This window comes from Protopterus annectens, chromosome 12.part0 (assembly GCF_019279795.1).
Source record: "Protopterus annectens isolate FY-2018-M chromosome 12.part0, PAN1.0, whole genome shotgun sequence".
NCBI lineage: Eukaryota > Metazoa > Chordata > Ceratodontiformes > Protopteridae > Protopterus > Protopterus annectens.
Window position 1 is genome coordinate 1,576,715,156 of NC_056746.1, and position 20,515 is coordinate 1,576,735,670.

The 20,515-nt window shown below is 38.8% G+C and overlaps 1 protein-coding gene across 1 annotated transcript in view; it reads left to right on the plus strand.

Moving 5' to 3' along the window:
• The window catches only part of HID1 (HID1 domain containing), a 1,473,500-nt gene that overhangs the window by 799,078 nt on the left and 653,907 nt on the right, over positions 1 to 20,515 (plus strand). The window contains exon 8 of the mRNA XM_044090525.1: positions 19,276 to 19,332. Within this exon, the coding sequence (XP_043946460.1) occupies positions 19,276 to 19,332 (57 nt within the window). The remainder of the gene's footprint in view (positions 1 to 19,275; positions 19,333 to 20,515) is intronic.

Consider the following 20,515-nt stretch of genomic DNA (forward strand, 5'->3'; position numbering starts at 1 on the left):
AAGAGTGAAGTGTGCTTTTGAGAAGTTTTTCACTGTGGTCTTTTGTGCTGGGGTTGGAGGTGGGATATGTATATCCAGGGTGATTAGTTTGTGGTCAGATCTCACTAATGAGGGGTATACCTCCGGTGTGGAGCATTTTGTCCCCATGTTTGTGATGATCAGGTCTAGTATATTCTCTCCCCTAGTGGGAGAGGTAACTAGTTGTTCCAGTGCATTTGAATTTATGAATTCTAGGAACCTTTGGGCTAGGGTGTTAGGGCTAGAATAATGTATCCAATCTATGTTTGGGTAGTTGAAGTCTCCCAGTATGTTGGTATTTTGTGATACACTCATATCCTCCAATGTCTTCAGGAAGGCTGAGTGGGGTTCATGAGATTGGGAGGGTGGTCTGTAACATGCTACCAGTTGTATAGCAGTTTTGCCTATGGTTAGTTGCACCTGTATGGTCTCTGATGCTTCATGTGTTGCTACTAACCTGGAGGTGTGGGTGTCCTTGATGAATATGGACACTCCCCCTCCCTTTGTGGTGCGGCCCAGGTTTTGGGGCCAAAAGGCATGATACGAGGTATAGCCTGGTAGCGCTGGGGTGCTCTCAGGAGCCTTGAACCAGGTTTCAATTACTGCACAGACGTCGATGTTGTCCGTACTGAGGAGTGCATCGAGTGCCTGCATCTTGAGATTTAGACTTCTGGCGTTGAGCAGCATTACCCTTAGTTTTTTTCCATTTTTGTTTTCTAAGGAGGTGGGTTTGTCTTTTGAGCCTTGCCTAAAAAAGGCACTATGGGGGTGGCAAGAGCCTTAGCCAATATCCGGAAGCCCAGTGGTGACAGGTGCAAGCCGTCCCTTGCGAAGCAGCGTGGCTTGTCCAACATGTCATCTCAGGCAGACAGACATTGGATCCCTTTAGAATGATACCAGTACTTGAGCCAATTATTAAAGCTGATCATTTTGTCTTTGTATTGTGGCATCATTCTTGGTGAGGGCAAGATGCTGCTCAGGGTCATACCAGCCTGGGCTACATAATCAGAGAGCTCCTCTATGTCTCTTTTCATGTAGTCCAGGGAGGTACGTCTCAGGTCATTCACGCCAGCATGGACAATGACTGAGTCATATTTGTACTTGCTTTGGAGTGACTTGAGTGCGTGTGTTATGTGGCGGATCCTAGCTCCCGATAGGCAGCTCACAGTCACCCTCTCCTTGTTCAGCCTGGTAAGCGGGACATCAGTGTGTCTGACTATAGAGTCACCTATTACTAGTGTATCAGGCATGGTGTTTGGCCTTAAGGGCTGTGATTGGTTGACACACTGATTTATTGAAGTATGTGTTGCATGTGTTTTGTTTTGAGGTGGTGGATTTTTGGATGTCTGCTTTGGGAGCCTCTGTTGTTTTGGTAAGTTTTTATTAGAGCCTCGAGTATGTCTTTGTGTTTTTATGTGTTTGGTTTGCAGTTGTGGTAGGTCTATGTGGGACTGGGTTTGTTGTGTGTGTGGTTACCATCTCCTCCTGTCTGGTCATGCCAGCCCTGAGTTGAGAGAGTTTAGCCTCCAGTTTGGCTATATAGTTGCATCTCTCACATGTATTTGTGTTTGTTGGGAGGAGGAGAGGGTTGTCTGTGTACATGAGACAAATTGTAGCATTGTCTCAATATACCCAGATTAACCAGCTGAACTGGAGAGGACGCCAGTAATCTACCACTCGACATGCTAGAACAGTATAAGGGAGTGCTGTGCCTTTAAGGGAAGTGGATATTCACAGGGGTGGTAGGTGGATGTAGTGCTTACTTAGTACGAGAGTGCTTACTTAGTAGAGAAGTTTTGAGAACAAGTGCTAGGCTTATAATATAGCGAGTAGTCTGATTATACTAAGAGTAGAGCTTCCTTAAGGGAAAATTTGAAGAGCAGACTTGGCGGAGCCAGAAGAAGTTTAACCGCGGATTTTACAGCAAAGATACTTAAATCCAGAAAGTAGTCGCTTTTCTGAGTTCTCTGTAGCTAGGACCACTCTGCAGGACCACAAGGAGCTTGTCTGAGTAGTATAGCCAGAAAAAACCACCCAGAGGCGGATTTTAAACAGGGAACTACAAAAGAGCTAGAAATGCTCCAAAACAACCAATTACTACAGCTCTTGTGCTGAGGTCACTTCCTACAGGGACAGGTAGGCTGCTCAAGGCTCCCCACTCCCACTGGTGAGCAAAGAAACTTCCTTCTATCCAAGTAAGGTAATGGACAACACAGGAACTACACCACAGCCCAGAATACAGCAATGCCCGTAAACTGGTCTAAACTAGTCGAGGAGAGGCAGGAAAACAAGGATTATTTTTTGGGGTTTTTTTGTTTTTAGATAGAAACACACAGAAAATGCAGAAACAGTGATAAATCAGTTACACGGGCTAGCACACTTTAGTGGGCAGCCTCAACAGTTAAATTAAACAAACAAACAAACTTTCGATCAAATTCGACTAAAAAGTAACTTTAAGTGCAGATTTTAAAATAATGCAGCAAACAGCTAAAAAACATTTAAGCTTGTTTAGGGTAAGCTAGAGAAGCTATTCCAAGTAAAAAAACAGCAAAGATACTTAAATCCAGAAAGTAGTCGCTTTTCTGAGTTCTCTGTAGCTAGGACCACTCTGCAGGACCATGAGGAGCTTGTCTTGAGTAATATCCTGATTTTGTGACAACATTTTGTGTCAGAAATTTGAAAATTTGGTGACAAAACACAGTGTTACAGCCACTGAGTAACTGCAGATAATACAGTTGTGAAAAGTTAAAAGTCTATAATGAGTTATCAGTTTGATTGTGATGGATAGGTGTTATGGGCTTTAATTTCCTTATCACTGCCATCAGTATTTGCAGGTACAGGAAACAAGCAGTATAGAGTTTGACTCCCAGTACTGTTACCCATTAAAATATAAAAGGGCATTTGGCCTTAAGGGTATAATCTAACTGTGCAATGCTGCATTGGGTAATGGGCAAGTCCTACCACAGTAGCTGAAAAGATCCACACTGTTCAGATACCAGGTTATAATCACTGGTTTCCCAGGATTTCACCTGCTTCAGACAGAGTCCATTGCCTTTCGGTGCGGCCTTACCAACTACATTTGAAAGCTGGTCAGAATTAATTTGCACATGTATAAGCACACACAAATATACGCAAGTGCATGAATACACGCGCACACACACACACACACACACACACACACACACACACACACAAAATATTTTCAGAATGAGGGTTAAGTGGTGACTCTCCAACACAAATTCCCTCCTCCTCACACTGCAACTCAGTACTGCTGCAGGCATGATTAAGTGTGTGAAATACCTTGCCACAGTGAAGCTGACTGTGCTTGTAAAGCCAGCCATGCTCAGCATTTTTTTTATGCTGTAACCTAACCATTATAGTACATTTGCAGGATTTACCTGTCATGTGGTGCAAGGGGATGGAGCCCTTACTGTGACCAAACGACTGGGGTTTCAAGTAAATGTCTAGGAACTACAGGAGACAGGCAGGGAGGGATAGAAGTGAGGGGGTGTGGCCTGTTTGCCCGTCTTTGGTGAGGGTTGCTGGTACTGCTGGAGCACATATGACATGTGGAAGTGTGATTTCCCTGGTAGAGACCTGGAACTCTACTTACTGTACTTGACTGAAGGGGTGGGGCAGCTTGCTGATGATGTCCTTTGCAGAACTGAGGAACAACTAGTTCAGTCATCCCATTGAATGTCTCCCTTACTTATAGCTGAGTGAAGTGAAAAACCCTTGGTCCACAGCCTGATTGCTTTCTGAATGATGACCCTTTTTGGTTGAACTTCACCCCAGAGATAGGGAATGAATGGGCTGATTGGCCTGGAGATGACTTAGGGTCAACAGACGGCAGGGGCAAACAGTGCAAAAAATGAATGTGTTGTATTCAGTGCTATGATTAAGTACATTAAACGTGAAAAATGACATTGAATAAAAAATGGAAAAAGCCACTGATCTTGTACAGCTGAAAAGATTTTTTTTGTGTTAAATTTATTTATTTATTTATTTGTTGTTGGATTTGGCAATTGCTGTCCAGCCTGCTGGCAGTCAGGAATGTGATACCTAATTATACAACGACCCCTCATTAATATTCAAAAACGTGCATGCTGATTGGTCAGCGTGCACGTTGTAAATCCGAGTTATAGTAATGGAAAAAGGTCCAGTCGCCCAGACTTTTTCCATTACTATAAAATCTTACAGCAACACTGTCTCGCTATGTTACACGAGTTTAACATAGCGAGACAGATTTAAAAAAAGCAACGGAGATTCTCCATTTCTTTTTTTAAAGCTGTCTCGCTATGTTAAACCCATTTAACATAGCGAAACAGTTTGTAAAAAGCAACGGAGATCTTGCTTTCTCCGTTGCTTTTTTTCAAAACTGTCTTGCTATGTTAAATGGGTTTAACATAGCGAGACAGATTTAAAAAAAGCAACGGAGATTCTCCATTTCTTTTTTTAAAGCTGTCTCGCTATGTTAAACCCATTTAACATAGCGAAACAGTTTGTAAAAATCAACGGAGATCTAGCTTTCTCCATTGCTTTTGCCCACAGCTCTGATGTACTGCTTAGGCGTACACATGCGCAGTACGTCAGAACTGCCGCAGAATACCAGACAGCTGCGGAAGGGCAGCAAGGAGGCATTATACAATGCCATTATTTAAGAAAAGTAATTATTTTTTTTTCCTAAATAATGTCATTGTATAATAGCAATAACCCACTTCTGGGTGTGGATAATGCTGGATTTACCCACGGTTGGCTTTGTTTGGCCACTCGGGCTTCGCCCTCGTGACCAAACCACACCAACCGTGGGTAAATCCAGCATTACCCACACCCAGGCATGGGTTATTCCTATATTAACTGACTGCTTATAAGAGATGAGTTAAATATACTGCCATCAACTAAAAGTAACAAAAGAGGAATGCACTTTAATTTGTGCCCTTAAAATAAGCAAGCATTTAAATATTTAAATGGTAGTAGTCAGCTTTAAGCAGTTATTGTTCTAAATGTTGGGTACCAAGCAGTCAAATAAGTCACTAAAGAGCATTCTCCCTTACCATTAAGTAAAGAATCAACCACAGGCATTTAAAGATGAACAATTCTTTACTTGAAAAAATAAGTGAAAGCATTATACTTAAAGCAGATATAAAAGCAATTAAAGTTTATACAAGAAGTTAAACTAATACATTCATAATGACAGAAAATTGTCAGAGAAACCGATCTAACATCTAAAGTAAAGTCTCTGTGTTTAGTTAATAACATGAGCTGTTTTAAAGTGATATGCTCCAGCAACAAACAGTAGCTACTGGGTTTTTCAATTATCTTTTATAACTGTTGGTTACATGTTTGAATCAACAGACTTTTTATCTTTATAAATCTCTAAACAAGAGTTACTGTGGCTTTTGAATTTTAGAAGATGGCCTTCTTTATTTAACAGTTACATGTCCAAGGGAGAAGGATAAAAATATCCATCAAGCTAGAGTCCAAATAAGGAATGTATCCTATGACACAGCCCGACTGCAGATGACTGAGTGTAGTACACAAAATCAAGCAAGGATAGTTAAACTGAAATACATTTCCAAAATAACAAATATAATAAATTAAATAAATTTTGTATACCATTTTACACATCTTGCTTTAAATATTACACCTTATTAGAAAAGCTAAGTACAAGTGCACCTTTGTCCTTTTATCTTTTAGACAGGATATATATATATATATATATATATATATCAAAAAGGATCTATTCTACTTAACCGAAATCCCACTTCATTGAACTTCATAACGATGAGAAGAAGTTGCTGAAGATGTAGTTTCAGAACACCTGGATCACCATAATTTAACTCCAGGAAACGAACCACTTGGCCACCATGGTGAACTTTTTAATATTTTCTACACTATAGTGAGATCTTGGAGTTGGTATATTTAGTTGTGGGGGGGGGCAAAACCCCCCACTTGGGTGGGTTTAATTTGCTTTTGTTTGTTGTTGAAGTGTTGCTGAATAAGTGATTCATTTCCTAAAGTTATTTTACGGTGTGCCGGGTTTTCATAAAACTACATCTTTGGCAACTATGCCTAGTCGTTATGAAGTTCAACAAAGTGGGATTTCAGTTCGTAGAAGTACAAATATGTATAGCTATATCTATACACACACGCACACACACACACACACACACACACACGTATATATATATATATATATATATATCACACATTTTGTTTTTCAACTTTGTTGCAGCATTGGCAGTTAACATTTTCTTAGCTGATGACAGCCTTCCTTACATTAATTGAATAGTTGAATAATTAACGAGTCCCCCTGATGTGGATTACCTGTCACTGATTATTTCTGGGTTTGTCCCTTAAGTGGATAGGTTCAGTATGGTAATTGATAGATTAAATATACTGTAAGGGCAAGAGAAAATTTTATTTATTTAATTATACATTTTTACATGGCTGATGGCCTGGTTTTGTGCCATAGCATAACAAAAGACAAACAGGACATAAACAGTTGTTGGCAAACACATACGTTACAGAAAACCCAATGTTAAAGGCAAATAGAGAAAACAGAAACATTCCATAAATAGGACTAACAGTTGTTTGTCTGCAAAGATAAATGTTATTTTGCCAGCTTCCTTTATTTTGTCTACTGCGTTTTCTTTTGGGGGAAGGGCAACTTTAACAGTAAGTCATAAAATTTGAGTTTACTCTTCATTTGTGCTGCATTGTCTCACATCAATGAAAGTACTGACGCAGGTGGCTTACTTCACCCGTGTCTCATAAACACTAAACTTGCTGGAACTACAAGTGAATAATGCAAAGCAGTCAAAGCTTCAACTCAACAAAAGGGGGAAAATACATTTTTGCACTTTGCAGATATACCCTTACTTACATATACTAACTCTGTGGTTACAGAGCAGCAGAGAGATAAAGCCCAAACACTTTTAATCCCAAATAGAATCTGTGCCAGCGGTGATTTCCCATAGGATAAAATAAGAGTTCTAGCACAGGAAACAGAAAATTACAAATTCAAGCTTGTCCCTTTTACACTGTCTATAGGTGGCACGAGATTCTAATAGATGGTCAGCATTGCCATACACTCTCATCACTTGCGCACTCATTTTTGAGAAACCATTAATTGCTCACTTGTATTTAACAGTCAAAAAGATCAGTCATATACCCAATTCTCAATGGATTTTTGTATTTTCCACGTTAAAAGGGTACACCTTTTCTCTTTTATATCAGGCAACAAATGTGTCTGTGGTAGATAAACTGCTCCAAAGATTTTTATGTATACTGCCTATTCTTTCTTGGCATAGACCACGACATTGATAGTTGAACTGTTTGTGCTAATTAAAAAAATGTTAAGCATGCTAGCAGTATTTGCTTATTTGACAGAGAGGTGGATGAATAGGCTTAGGAAAACATAGAAAAGAAGCTTCAGAAATCAGAACTTTTTTCAAAGTTTAAGATGGAGGAATAAAAAACCCAGACGAAACGAGGCAAAAAAAAAAAAAAAAAAAAAAAACACAGAAAAGCAGGTTGTTAAGGTCATATGTTGAAACACCAAAAAAGGAAGTTGTCATCCAGCTCAGCTTGACAAGAGATACAAATTTCACCGTCTTTTACTTTGCAGACTTGAGTGCTACTTATTAAACATTCTAAAAATGATACACCAGTATTAGTCAGCAACCTGTTCTTAATCTCTCCATCATACTTCTCAAAGATATAATTTTACATTTATATGTGATTCAACAGTCATACTAGATTTTACCTTGGTAGAAATACCAGTGTGTCTGTACTCTGCAGTTTACTTTTTAGTAAATAATTGCAGGTAAAACCCCTTTAATTCTTTAGCCTTCAGTTCTTCATATTTTATTACAACTCTGTCATCTTTAGGCAGGTATTGGCAGTTCCCTCTGTGTTGCCTTGATGCCAGTTACCAAGGCTTTGTTTACATTTTGTTTATCTGTTGAATCTAATTTCCAAAAAAATATTAGGATGCTTTTGAACAGGACGTCACCTCTGCATTGTGTAAGTGTTAGTGCCAATGGATTCATTTACGGTATCTGGATAAAATAATGTGTATAGGTAAAAACAAAGAAAATGACTGCTTTATCACTTTTGATTTTTAGGGTAACGGTCATTGTTGCATCACACTTAAATTAATCAAACTGCTGGTCTAATTGTCGTTAAATGATCATGGGGAAAAGATCAAGCAGAACAGACTGCAGTCTGAACACTTGTAACTGTTCTTGCTGCCCTAAGCATATTGATAAACAGTTGTGTTATTTTTAACCTTATAACTTCATTAGGCCATACAGCTATTCGGGTACAAAAGCAACATTGTTTTATTTGTTTCAGTTTTGTTTAGTGAAATTATAGGTGGTGTTTCTTTTATATTGTTGCTCTGTAAGCCCACGTTATGGCTGACGAGTCATCTGAGTAGCCCACCTACATGGTAAACATACGTGAAATAAAGTAAAAAGTGTTTATTAATTGTAGTATGGTGAAGTCGGTCATAGCTTCATAGGTATTAGAGATGGTTCAAGCAATGATATGTTAGGGCATTTACATGTTTTACCTATTCATGATGGACAGGGGGTGCTAAAGCAGGGTGAATTTGCAGGTATTCGTCCCATCATCCAAATTACATTTGAATACTGTAAGAGAAGTACTTTGCTTTTTGTAGAGCAGAAGACCAAGACATTCCATAGAAGCAGTATTCTCTGTGATACAACCCCATCTTTCCAACATGTTCTCTTTATTTTGCAAAAAAGATTGAGATTCCTTGAGTGGATGTCAATGATACCACTTTCTTGCAAATGTGTAATACGTCTGGTCAAATACTGTGTGTTGAAGCTGTGTATTCAAGGCAGAGATAGCCTCTCAGTAGTCTCTATTGTACTGAGATGAGGGACAGGCTTTGAGATGGTCAGCATAGTTATTACTATTTAAGCCTTTGATTTTTTTAGTGAGAAAGTATTATTGTTGTTCCAGTTGTGACAAGTGTTTGGGCAGGTACATACCAAAGGGACATTTTACTCGGTGATCAGCCTAATGATTGCTGAGTATAGTTGAACAATTACAACCATAGATGTGGATCCAATATCTTTTGATATAAGCTGTGCAATGAAAAAGGACTTTGTTACAGCAGTAGATATATGGTGATCAAAGGGCAGTTCATTGTTGACATATCAATTTTCAGGAGTATGTTGTGAATGTGATAGTTACAAGGGGAGTCAGTCATACTTGCCAAATGATATGACTCTGCACTTCTTGGCTTGTAGTTTTAGTCCATGGTTTTGACACAGTTATTTGTTTGGGACAGGCCATCACAAAGGATCTTGATGTCCTCTAAGGAGTTTGTGATGGCAACAAGTTTGCAGTCATTTGCATACTTGGTCATTCACAAATGCTTAAGATTAGCTTTGGCTTCTGGGAAGTAAATCCAGTCAGGAATGGCCCAAGGGCTGAACCCTGGGCTACACTGCTACTGACAGGTATTTTGTAGGAGGTAAAGACATTGACCTTAACTTCTTGTATTTATATGTGAGTCAGTTTGCTGTCCAGTGAGTTACATGGGGATGACTTTTAGCTGGGAGTGGCTATTTCTGATATCTGAGCATGGGATGGTATTGAATATACTTGGCAAGATATGCAGTGTGCACTGTTTTGCCATCGTCCAATGCTTCAGTAACTTTTTCAAAGAAGCTGATGAATCCAAACTGGGTTGTGTCAGTAGGTTATCTTTATATATTGATTCCATGATGATCCTTTCCATGGCCTTACATATGAGACTGGTTAGGCTTATGAGTCTATAATTACAAGGAAGCGTTGAAGCCCCACCTTTGTGCATGACAATGGCTGTTGCTGTCTTCCATTCATCCAGATTGAAGCCTGTTTTGAGGTTGATGATGAATAGTTTGTAGTCCTGTAAAAGTAATTTGAGATGATGACCAATTTAAGGTAGGCATTACCACATTCCATGGATTTGCCAAGCCCCAGGAGAAAAAGGCAGGTAGATACAGCTTGAGCCTTATCTCTCAAAAAATGAAAAGTCTCTTTTTTTATCAGGTTTATGTCATATTATCAAAGGTTCATTACAGCGAACCTTTGTTCATCGAACCTTAAACAGCGAACATTCACTTCTACGAAATTTCAATTCAATAAATTACTTTTTCCCAGGGAAAGTAACTTGCCCAGCATTCGGGCTGTCACACAAAGCTCAGTATTTTAAAACCACCCAGGTGAGGGGCTGCAGCTCCACACTCCCAACTATATAAACCAACTCCAAGGTCGCACTGCAGTGGGGAAAAGGGCAGATTTCTGTTGCTGGGCAAGTTGTTGCTTTCTCTGGAAAAGTAATTCATTGAACTGAACATTTGTGGAACTGAACAATCGCTGTTTAAAGTTTGATGAACAAAGATTTGTGGTAATGAACCTTTAATAATATGATATAGACCCATTTTATCACAGCTAAGTTATGAGCTGTGTTGTTGTTTTGTGAGAAGTTTATCTCTTAAATTTTGGGCTCCCCATGTGCAGCTTTGGAAATGCGGTCTTTGTTCTGTCTTGAATTAATTTGTTCAGGTCCTCAAAAGTCTGTATATCCCAGATTTATGGTATGAAATATTATGTCATTGAATGCGGAGATTGCAGTGCCCTGTTCCCTCTTGTAGTGCTCAGAGCCACTCTGTAAACTACTGTCTTGATTCATCTGAGTGACAATCAGCCTAGCTTATGCATTCTTGATTTCTGAATATGTTCGGGTAGTATAGTTTATTCCTGAAGTACAGTTATTAATGCCATTGTGTCTAAAATGCCACATGTAACAGTATTGCATTAGTTATATTGCAATCATTTATGACCATTGTTTCTTTATTGCTGTTCTTTAGCTTCAGTGCAGAAAATCAAGCTTACAGATACCATGGATTATAAGCATAACTCTTACTGTGTAGAATTTTGTAGAAACGTCCTTGTTTTTACCTTGTAATTTTGCCCTGTCCATTTTAAATTTTTGAAATTCGTGGTAAATCACTGTGGGTTACAGTCAGCAGTGCTAGACATTAGAGTTGTATACCTCCCATTGCTCAGAAAATGCATGTTGATGCAAAAACTGTTTTGTACCAAAACAGTGTGTGATGGATGTAGTTTTATAAATGACTCTGGAGGCAAAGCTCAGATACAAGATCACCACATTTAGCTAACAGGTTGTCAGCAGCACACAACACCACGCTACAGACTAAACACATAGACCTACTTATGGTGATGCTCCTAAAAGAACCTACCTAAACCACAGCAACCTCGCAAATACTTCAACTCAGGGAGCACCATTAATGAAACATGAATCAAAACTCAGTGAGTCTCAACTCAAAAGCCCGTAAGATAACCTCAGAACCACCCGACATCTTAGTCATTGGTGGCTCCACAGTGAGACACACTGATGTACCATTGTCTAGGCTGTGTAAGGAGAAGGTCACAGTCAGTTGTCTGTCAGGAGCCAGGATTTATCACATTATATTATTCACTAAAGTCGTTGCACCACAAGTACTGATATGACACAGTCATGTACATGTGGAAGTAAATGACTTGAGATGTACCTCCCTGGACTATGTGAAAGAGACATAATGGAGCTATTGGAATATGTATCAGAGGCAGGTATAAAACCTAGCCTTCTGCAGCATTTTACCATCACAGAGAATGATGCCACAATACAAACAAAAATTTTTGGAATTCAACAATTTGATTAACTCTATGACCAATGTATGTCAGCTTCGGAGGAGATGGTTGACAATCCAAACTACTTTGCCAGAGATGGCCTGCATCTCTCTGCCCAGGGCTTTTATATATTAGCCAAAGCCTTGTCCAGCCTAATAGTTCCTTTTTTTAGGCAATGTCAGTCTCCAAAACCATCCAATATAAAACAGAATCTGGATAACATAAAGATTTTTGCTGCACAACACAACACTAAGAGCCTTAACAGAAAACTCCACTCCCTATAGGCTCTCCTTCCCCTCAAATGCAACAGTATGATTCCAGTCCACATAGAACAGCCAATCAGTACAAAGCGTCAGTGCTTACCAGGCATTCAGGTCCATCGCACTAGATGAGGCCACTAAAGGCATAGGTATCTCTATATTCAGTAAAGAAAGTGCCACCTCCAGACTTGTTAGATGGCATAATGACCTGGCTCTACCCCACACTCAACTTACCATTAATAAAACCCTCTGTCACATCATAGCTACCTATAGGGCCCCCCTTTCTGCCCATTCTGGCCCATACCTCCTACCTGACAGGTATGGAGTTCCTGTGCATCATGCCAAACGCCGTTCTCCTAGGGGACTTCAACTGCCCCCCAGTAAATTGGGAGACTTGTACATCCCCTTATATGTATGCCAAGAGTTTCGTAGACTTCATTAATACAAACTCTCTGGATCAGTTAGTCCTGAGTGCAGCGGGGGGTGACAAAGTCCTTGATGCGGTCTTTACCAATGTCAGACAGATGTGTTCTGTGCCAGTTGTATGTCCCTCTCTAGTCAAATCTGACCAGAGATCAATCACAATGACTATAATACTGAAACCAGAACACCTTCCAGTAACCTGGTATTTGGAGATTATGCTAAGATTAATCTACTTAAACTAAGTGATGACCTGGCTAAATTCAGTATCCCTTCCCAACTTGATGATCCCAGTACGTATGCTGAATCCTTTACTGTGAAATTCTATGCTCATATTAATAGTTGCACGAAGACATCTTTCCTCCTGTGAAGTAAATATGATACCAAATTTATAAATAAACCCCTACTGTGGAACTCAATTAAAAACAATCTTTACAACAGAAGAAAAAAAAAATCATTCCATGTAAAAATAAAAGTATCAGCGTGCCAAAAATGCTCTTGTTAAACGTAGAAGAGAACTCCAGTCCTTGATCAAATAAATCAAAGCCAGATATGAAGTAAAAAGAGTTACCCAGGCTAAAGATAACCAAAAAGCAAACAATGCACTGCACTGCACAGGGTTAATAGCAAATTATACCTGTTATTCGTACCCAGGAGACATAGCCAATATACTAGTGGATAAAATTTATCTCAAGTTTCAAGAGCAAGTCCTCAAGGCACTATCCAAGGTCAATAGTAGTGCTTCTGTGGGGCCAAATAACATACCATGATGCATACCAGCTTGCAAGAAACGAGACCTGTCAAACCCCATACATAAATTATTTAACATCAGTCTCTGAACAGGCTGTTTGAATGAAGGAAAACAATCGTCATCTCCCCGCACAAGGATGTGGTATCAACTGACTCAGGTAATTATGTATCCATAAGTCTGATGAAGCTCATCTGTAAGCCTATGGAAACAATCATTTTGTAATTAATAAACAAGGACATAGGCGACCTGCAGACTCTTGACCTAATCCAGTTTGATTTTGTTGAGTGTAGATTCTGCCTACTCAACCTGGTTGACTTCTTCAAGAAGATTACTGAAGAAATGGATGAGAGAAAGTCGGTACACATGGCATATCTAGATCTTGCTAAGACATTTGACACCATTCCATACTCTGGTATTATTAAATAAACTCTCCCAGCTAAATGTTGTACCCGATTTAACTCAATGGCTAGCAAACTGGCTCACAAACAGAATGCAAGAAATTAGGATGAGTGGCTCCATCACTTCCAAAAGACGTTTTACCAGGGGTGTACCACAAGGCACTTCTTTTATGCCACTTCTCATTGACATTTAACTCTCTGAGGTCAAAGCCAGTATTAAGAGTTTATGGGTCACCATGTTTGCTGATGACTCTAAACTAGATGCCATTATTAACTCTCTAGAGGACACCAAGATCTTTCAAGAGGGCTTTCCCATAACAATAGCTGATGTTAAAACCATGGATTAAAACTTACCTGCCAAAATTGTTTTATAGTATCCTTCAGCAAGTATGATAGCCTCTGAAAGTATCACATTGGCAACACTCCCCTGAAAATCGATCCAGTATATAGGGAACTTCTGTAGACAGAGAACTGTCCTTCAGTCACCGTGTATCCACTATTTAATTAGCAAGGGTATGACATCCAGGTCCAGAGAGGTGATCATTCTACTGTGTTTGAAATTTATTAGACTGATCATTTGAGCATAATGTCCCTTGTGGCATGTACCTGTCTAAATGTTTAACACAACTTGAATACCCACAGTGTTTCTTACCAAGAAAATCGAGGATGTACATCATAAGAACTACAATGATCATCTCAAAGCCTTATCCTTATTCTCTGTATTGTACAGTTTGCTGAGGGGTGGCCAGCAGTGTCTCAACAGATCCCATCTTCTCAAACCTATTGCACATCTGGAAGTCCACTGGTGGAAAAATGTACCCACTCAAGAGATCTTTTAATTTCTTCTACAAAATAAATAGAACATATTGAAGGGAAATATATGTATCACACACAATTCTTTTACTTTGGAATCATCTTCCTGTCCACATAAAAAAAGTACTTCTCTTAGTCTGTTCAAACATAATCTGGATGAATGGCTGAGAAAACCATAAATGTATTCCTTATTGAAAGGGATAACATGTAGATGTTCTGTCTTCTCTGGGTTGTTCATGTTTACATTACAAGGGCTAAAAAACTTCACGAGAGTGTATGGCTAGGCGTCATAAGATCTTACAATGCCAATAGCCTAGTAAGAAACTAGGAAGCTATGTTAAGTTTTTAAAGTGAATTAGAGTAATATTTAAAAATTGGCCCTGATTTTAGACTTTAGACTCCCAATTTGTTTTTGGTGTTGTCCAGAATTCATGAGATAATGAGATGAGTGAATCTGCACGCTCACTAGATTACGTGGATACAAGCCAGTCACATCTTACAGGTTAAACCTAAAGTGACTTTTTGAATCACTTTATCGTGCTCTAATGTCTCGGCAAACCCGTTAGAGCACAATAAAGTGATTTGGATACTGGCAGCTTGTGGTTCCATTTTCCATTGGCTGTGGTGGTGTGCAGAGTATGTAGTTGCTCTAAAGTGACTTTTTACCTGCCTGTGTCAATCATATACCAGGAAGAGAACTTCACAATGTTTCCTTGATAGACATAAGTATGTACATCTCTCTATAACTTCAGTACCAATGCAGTGCTCTTCAGAACTTATAAATATGCCTTACTTGTGACACAAATATGATTGCTGTATGGGGAGACATCCATTTTATTTTGGGAGCAAATGAAAAGTATGCATTGTGGGAGATTGTGCTAAGTGAAGCAGTTTATTCTTAAAATAGCTTCTGAAGCAAAATAACCATTAGTCAAAAATTTCCCTGATGCAAATCCACATTATAGAGAGCTTTACATAAAATTGAGGGTTGTCAGATTTGTTTAACTGGGATAGTCTTGGCTGATAGCCACTTTGCAGCAGAATCCTGGTGAGAAAAGCTCCAATATACATCAGATTTACACTTTGAGTAACATGCACAATAGATTTAAGTTGTGTTCTGGTAGATACATTTGATAAAAGTACAGAGCTATACAGATGTGTGTGTAAATATATATGTACACACACACACACACACACACACACACACACACACACACACACACAGTTTATCTAACTTACGTATTAATTGAAAACATTGCTTTATAAGCTCTTCAGTGCTGTAGGAGAGTGAGGAGAGGTATGAGTGAAGAAAGAGCAAACGGAAGAATTTAAAGAAAAACATGAGCATGGTAATAGGTAATATAATGGAGGGAGTAGATAAAAGACGGTAGAAGAGTAAACACAGCTGTAGGAGCTGGAATGAGTTACATTTAATGGGATATGAGTTTGTGAATATGATTTAGAATTTCCTTATTATGTGTTACAGCCCTAAGTAATGAACTGAGTAAAGAAATTTACCAAATTAGTTACTTGAATTAATAGTGAGGATTTCATTTAGACATTGAGTTCAAAGTTGTTTTGTTGGACTGTTATGATTTCAGGACATTTGTTTTTATTGTATTGGACTTTGTGAGCAATTCTGAGTTGTTGCATGTTGTAGTTTTTAACCATTTTTCTGGTCAAAGGGCACAGCAATAAGTAGAAAACAAGCAAATAAAACAATTGTGCTGTAAACTTTCTAAGATTATTTTAGTGTTTTGTGGATGTTAGAATGGGGGTTTTCATGTAATAGATTTGGAAAGACAGTGGATATAAAAAGTGTACACACCCTTGTTAAAATGCCATTTTTTGTGATATAAAAAATGAGACCACAATAAATCATTTCAAAACTTTTCTCCCCTTTAATGTGACCTATAACATGTACAATTCAATTGAAAAACAAACATCTGTTAGGGAAAAAAAATATAAAAAACATACAATAAGCTGGTTGCATAAGTGTGCACAGCCTTAAGCTAACACTTTCTTGAAGCACCTTTTGATTTAATTACAGCATTCAGTCTTCTTGGGTACACACCTGCCATCAATTAAGGAGACTCTGATTAACCCCAAGTTCAGCCATCCTAGTAGGATTTTCCTTACATTTACTCAGTTGCCTGCTACAGCAAAAGCCATGGTTCGCAGAGAGCTTACAAAGCATCAGAGGGATCTCATTGTTGAAAGGTATCAGTCAGGAGAAGGGTACAAAAAAATGTCCAGAGCATTGGCAATATGATGGAACACAGTGAAGACATCAAAAAGTGGAGAAAATATAGGACAACAGTTTAATTGCAAAGAAATTGACGTCCATTCAAAATTGATGAAAAGACAAAATGAAAACTGGTCAGGGAGGCTGCCAAGAGACCTACAGCAACACTGAAGGAGCTGCAGGAATTTCTGGCAAGTACTGGTTGTATACTGCATGTGACAACAATCTCCTGTATTCTCCATATGTCTGGGCTATGGGGTAGGGTTGCAAGACGGAAACCTTTTCTTACACAGAAAAACATCCAGGCCCAGCTAAAATTTGCAAAACAATGCATCAGGTCTCCCAAAAGCATGTGGGAAAATGTGTTATGGATTCCAAAAGGTACATTTGGCACAAAAACAACACTTTGCATCACCAAAAGAACATCATCCCCACAGTGAAGTATGGGTGGTGCCAGTATAATGCTTTGGGATTGCTTTTCTTCAGCTGGAACTGGGGCTTTAGTCAAGGTGGAGATAATTATGAACAGTTCCAAATCCAGTCACTTTTGGCCCAAAACCTTCAGGCATCTGCTAAAAAGCTGAAGATGAAGCGGAATTTCACCTTTCAGCACGACAATGACCCCAAGCATACTTCCAAGTCAACAAAAGAATGGCTTCACCAGAAGAAAATGAAAGTTTTGGAATGGCCCAGCCAGAGCCCAGACCTAAATCCAATAGAAAATCTGCGGTGTGACCTGAAGAGGGCTGTGCACAAGAGATGCCCCCGCAATCTGACAGATTGGAGCACTTTTGCAAGGAAGAGTGGGCAAATATTGCCAAGTCAAGATGTGTCATGCTGATAGACTCCTACCTAAGAAGACTGAATACTGTAATTAAATCAAGAGGTGCTTCAACAAAGTATTAGTTTAAGGGTATACACACTTATGCAACCAGCTTATTGTATATTTTTTATATTTTTCCCTTAACAGAATTGTTTGTTTTTTAATTGAATTATACAGGTTATAGGTCACATTAAAGGTGGGAAAAGTTTTGAAATGATTTATTGTGGTTTCATTTATTTATATCACAAAAACCTGGCATTTTAACAGGGGTGTGTACACTTTTTATATCCACTGTAGCTGGATAGAAAACTGTACTTTGACACACAAATTTTTGCAGTAATGGGATACCAAGTTGGATTTATTTATTTTTTGGAGTGCAACAGTGGATAACAGTAGTGTTCATTGGAAGGAAAGAGAGCATACTATAGCATTCGGTACCCTCACCTAAAGCACTGGTAATATGAAGTCAGTTTGGCTGTCTTTGTTGCTTCATAAGTCCAAGGTTTATGATTCGATCTCGACCTCCATTTTATTTGTCTCTATAGTTTTACTGTGATACCTTTGCTTCCTCCCACCATCTGTTTTAAGATGAAGTTGACTGGTTTCTTTAAATTATCTATGTGTATAGCCTTTGTCCTTGTGAGTTTGTTCCTGGCTGAAAGGGGTCTACATATCTGGATAGCAAATAATGAAAGACATAAATAAGTAAGTATGTATGCCAACAGTGTAGTTTAATAATTTGTAGCAGTGCCCGACAATTGGAATGTTATGTCTGCAGATTGTTAATGGTTTATAACTAAATACAAAAGCAAAAGATGTGTCCAGCACAAGCTGTTACTATCCGTAGTGTGCTCATGTTTCATTTGTAAAAGGCCTTTCAAGAACTGTGGTAGGGGGTAGGCCCACTTTGTAGATAAAAATATACGCAGATGGTTGACAAGGAGAGAGTAACATTCCTCGATTGTAACATAGTATAACTGATAGTGGATAACCATAACATTAAATCCGCTAATTGTAAGATAAAGTTAAGTGAGCTTGAAACTGAAGGCATACTGAATACTTGGGTTTCCTGGGTACACAGAGACGAGCTAACATGTCTCACCTCTGACATTCACTTGTGGTTTTTTTGTCTTGCATGGCACTACAAATATTTAAAATGTATAGACAAAATGTTTCATTTTACTTGATGGCAGCAGCAGGTCTGTATTAGTCTGCAAATAGAAAATATAAACAGCAAACTACTTGTTCATAGTATTGCTTTGGCTTTGGCGTCCTTATTGTATACTCTTTATCCATTGTGTTCTCAAGTGAGAGAAATTCCCAGCGCCTTAAGCTTGCGTTCATCCAAATAGTGAAACTCACGATGCCCCTATTATTCATATACAGTTTGAGAAGTATACGTTTCTTTGTAATTACTAGGTTAGCTATTATTCATAGTATATGCAATGTTATTTTCAACATTTTGTTTAATTTGGAGAAAACAATACGTTTAGTTTGCATTTGAATTTGAGTACTTTCATTTCCATTGTTACTGCTGCTTCCTCTCCTACTGAGCTGATGCACTCTCATTTTTGGGTGTTGTGTTGCCTTCCTTGTGTAGGTAATGCAAGATAAGCCATGTGACATAGATAGGATAGCATAACAAGGCTGTTTACTTGCTGGTCTTTTCTTATAACAGGGGTTTTCCATATATAATAAAGATTTAGGGCTAATTTTGATGGATAACAGTGTACCACCATGTACTATAATTGACTATAAAACATAACCAAATGATTTACATGTCTAAAGTTTGCATGCCAGTATGCACTAATTTTATTTATGTTTGCTTTTAGCCTCCTGGTCCAGATAATTTGTTTGTCAACTACCTCTCCAGAATACATCGGGAAGAGGTAAGATATTCTGGCTTATGTGGCTAATTCTTTGCCATGACTAGAATAGTATTGTTGTTAATTAACTGCATTTGTTGTTTACCTGTTTTACAATGGCAGCTGCGCTTGGCAGAACTTAAACATCATTTTTCAGTTGATCTAACTGTTCCTGTTCTTCTCCCTCTTTTTTACTTTTACTTCTGATGTGTCTACATAATGTGATGTCACATTATATGCCAGAGGTGAGGCATGTTAGCTCATCTCTGAGTATTGACTAACTTCAGTAATGATCACATTAAGTGCTTTCACCATACATGGCACATATTACCTTTTCTGAGAGTAATTCCCTGTTGGATTTAGCTCTGGTGATAGGCTCTTCATTTTGGAGAGTGTGTAGATGATGAATTTAAGTGAATAGCTGTGGGTAATTCAGTAGTGTGTGTGGTTTTTTTTTGTTTTTTTTTTTGTATTTTTGGCTTGCAGAGAAAGAAAAGCTGACCCTTTCGTGTTTACCTGTACCTATGAAGTCTCAAGCTGAGGCATTTTCCTTTTATGTACTATTTTGAAGCCATCCTATAAGTCTCCAGTTTGAGTTGTTGGATGGACTTGTCTGAATTGCCTTTTCAGTTGAAAAAAGGAACAAAGGCAGAAATGGCAAAGTGCAGTTTTCTGTGTCAGCAGGTAAAGTCTCCTTAGCCCAAGCACAGGGTTATAGCCCCTGCACCCCCTGCTTAATATAATTAATCCTAAGGCCAGTATACTTCTCAGAAAAGATCTCTGAAAAAGAGGAACACCCCTTTGAGTTTCCACACTGGCCCATCTTTTGTCTCGTAAAGCGGTTTGACTATCTTGCATGCCCCCCCCCCCCCATTTATTTATTTATTTATCATTTGTTAACCGGGAAAGTCCGACTTGGAATGAAGCCAGTTTTCAGCGAAGGCCCGGGGAAAAATGCCCCAGATGCATGTCTTTGTAGCTATGTTATTTATACAGAGATGCAATAATCTATCTGAAAACATAAGAGCAGATTATTTGCTCCTAAAAAAGGGAGGTTGCAAAATGTAATACTAAGAGTTATAGTGAGCAAAAGCAGGCTCTGAGGTCTACAGAACATGCTTCTTGGTCTGAACTTAGGCCTTGAATGGAGAGTGGGAGTGGTAAATCCTTTTCTCTCCCCCCTCAGAGCAGTTAAATACTCAGTGGT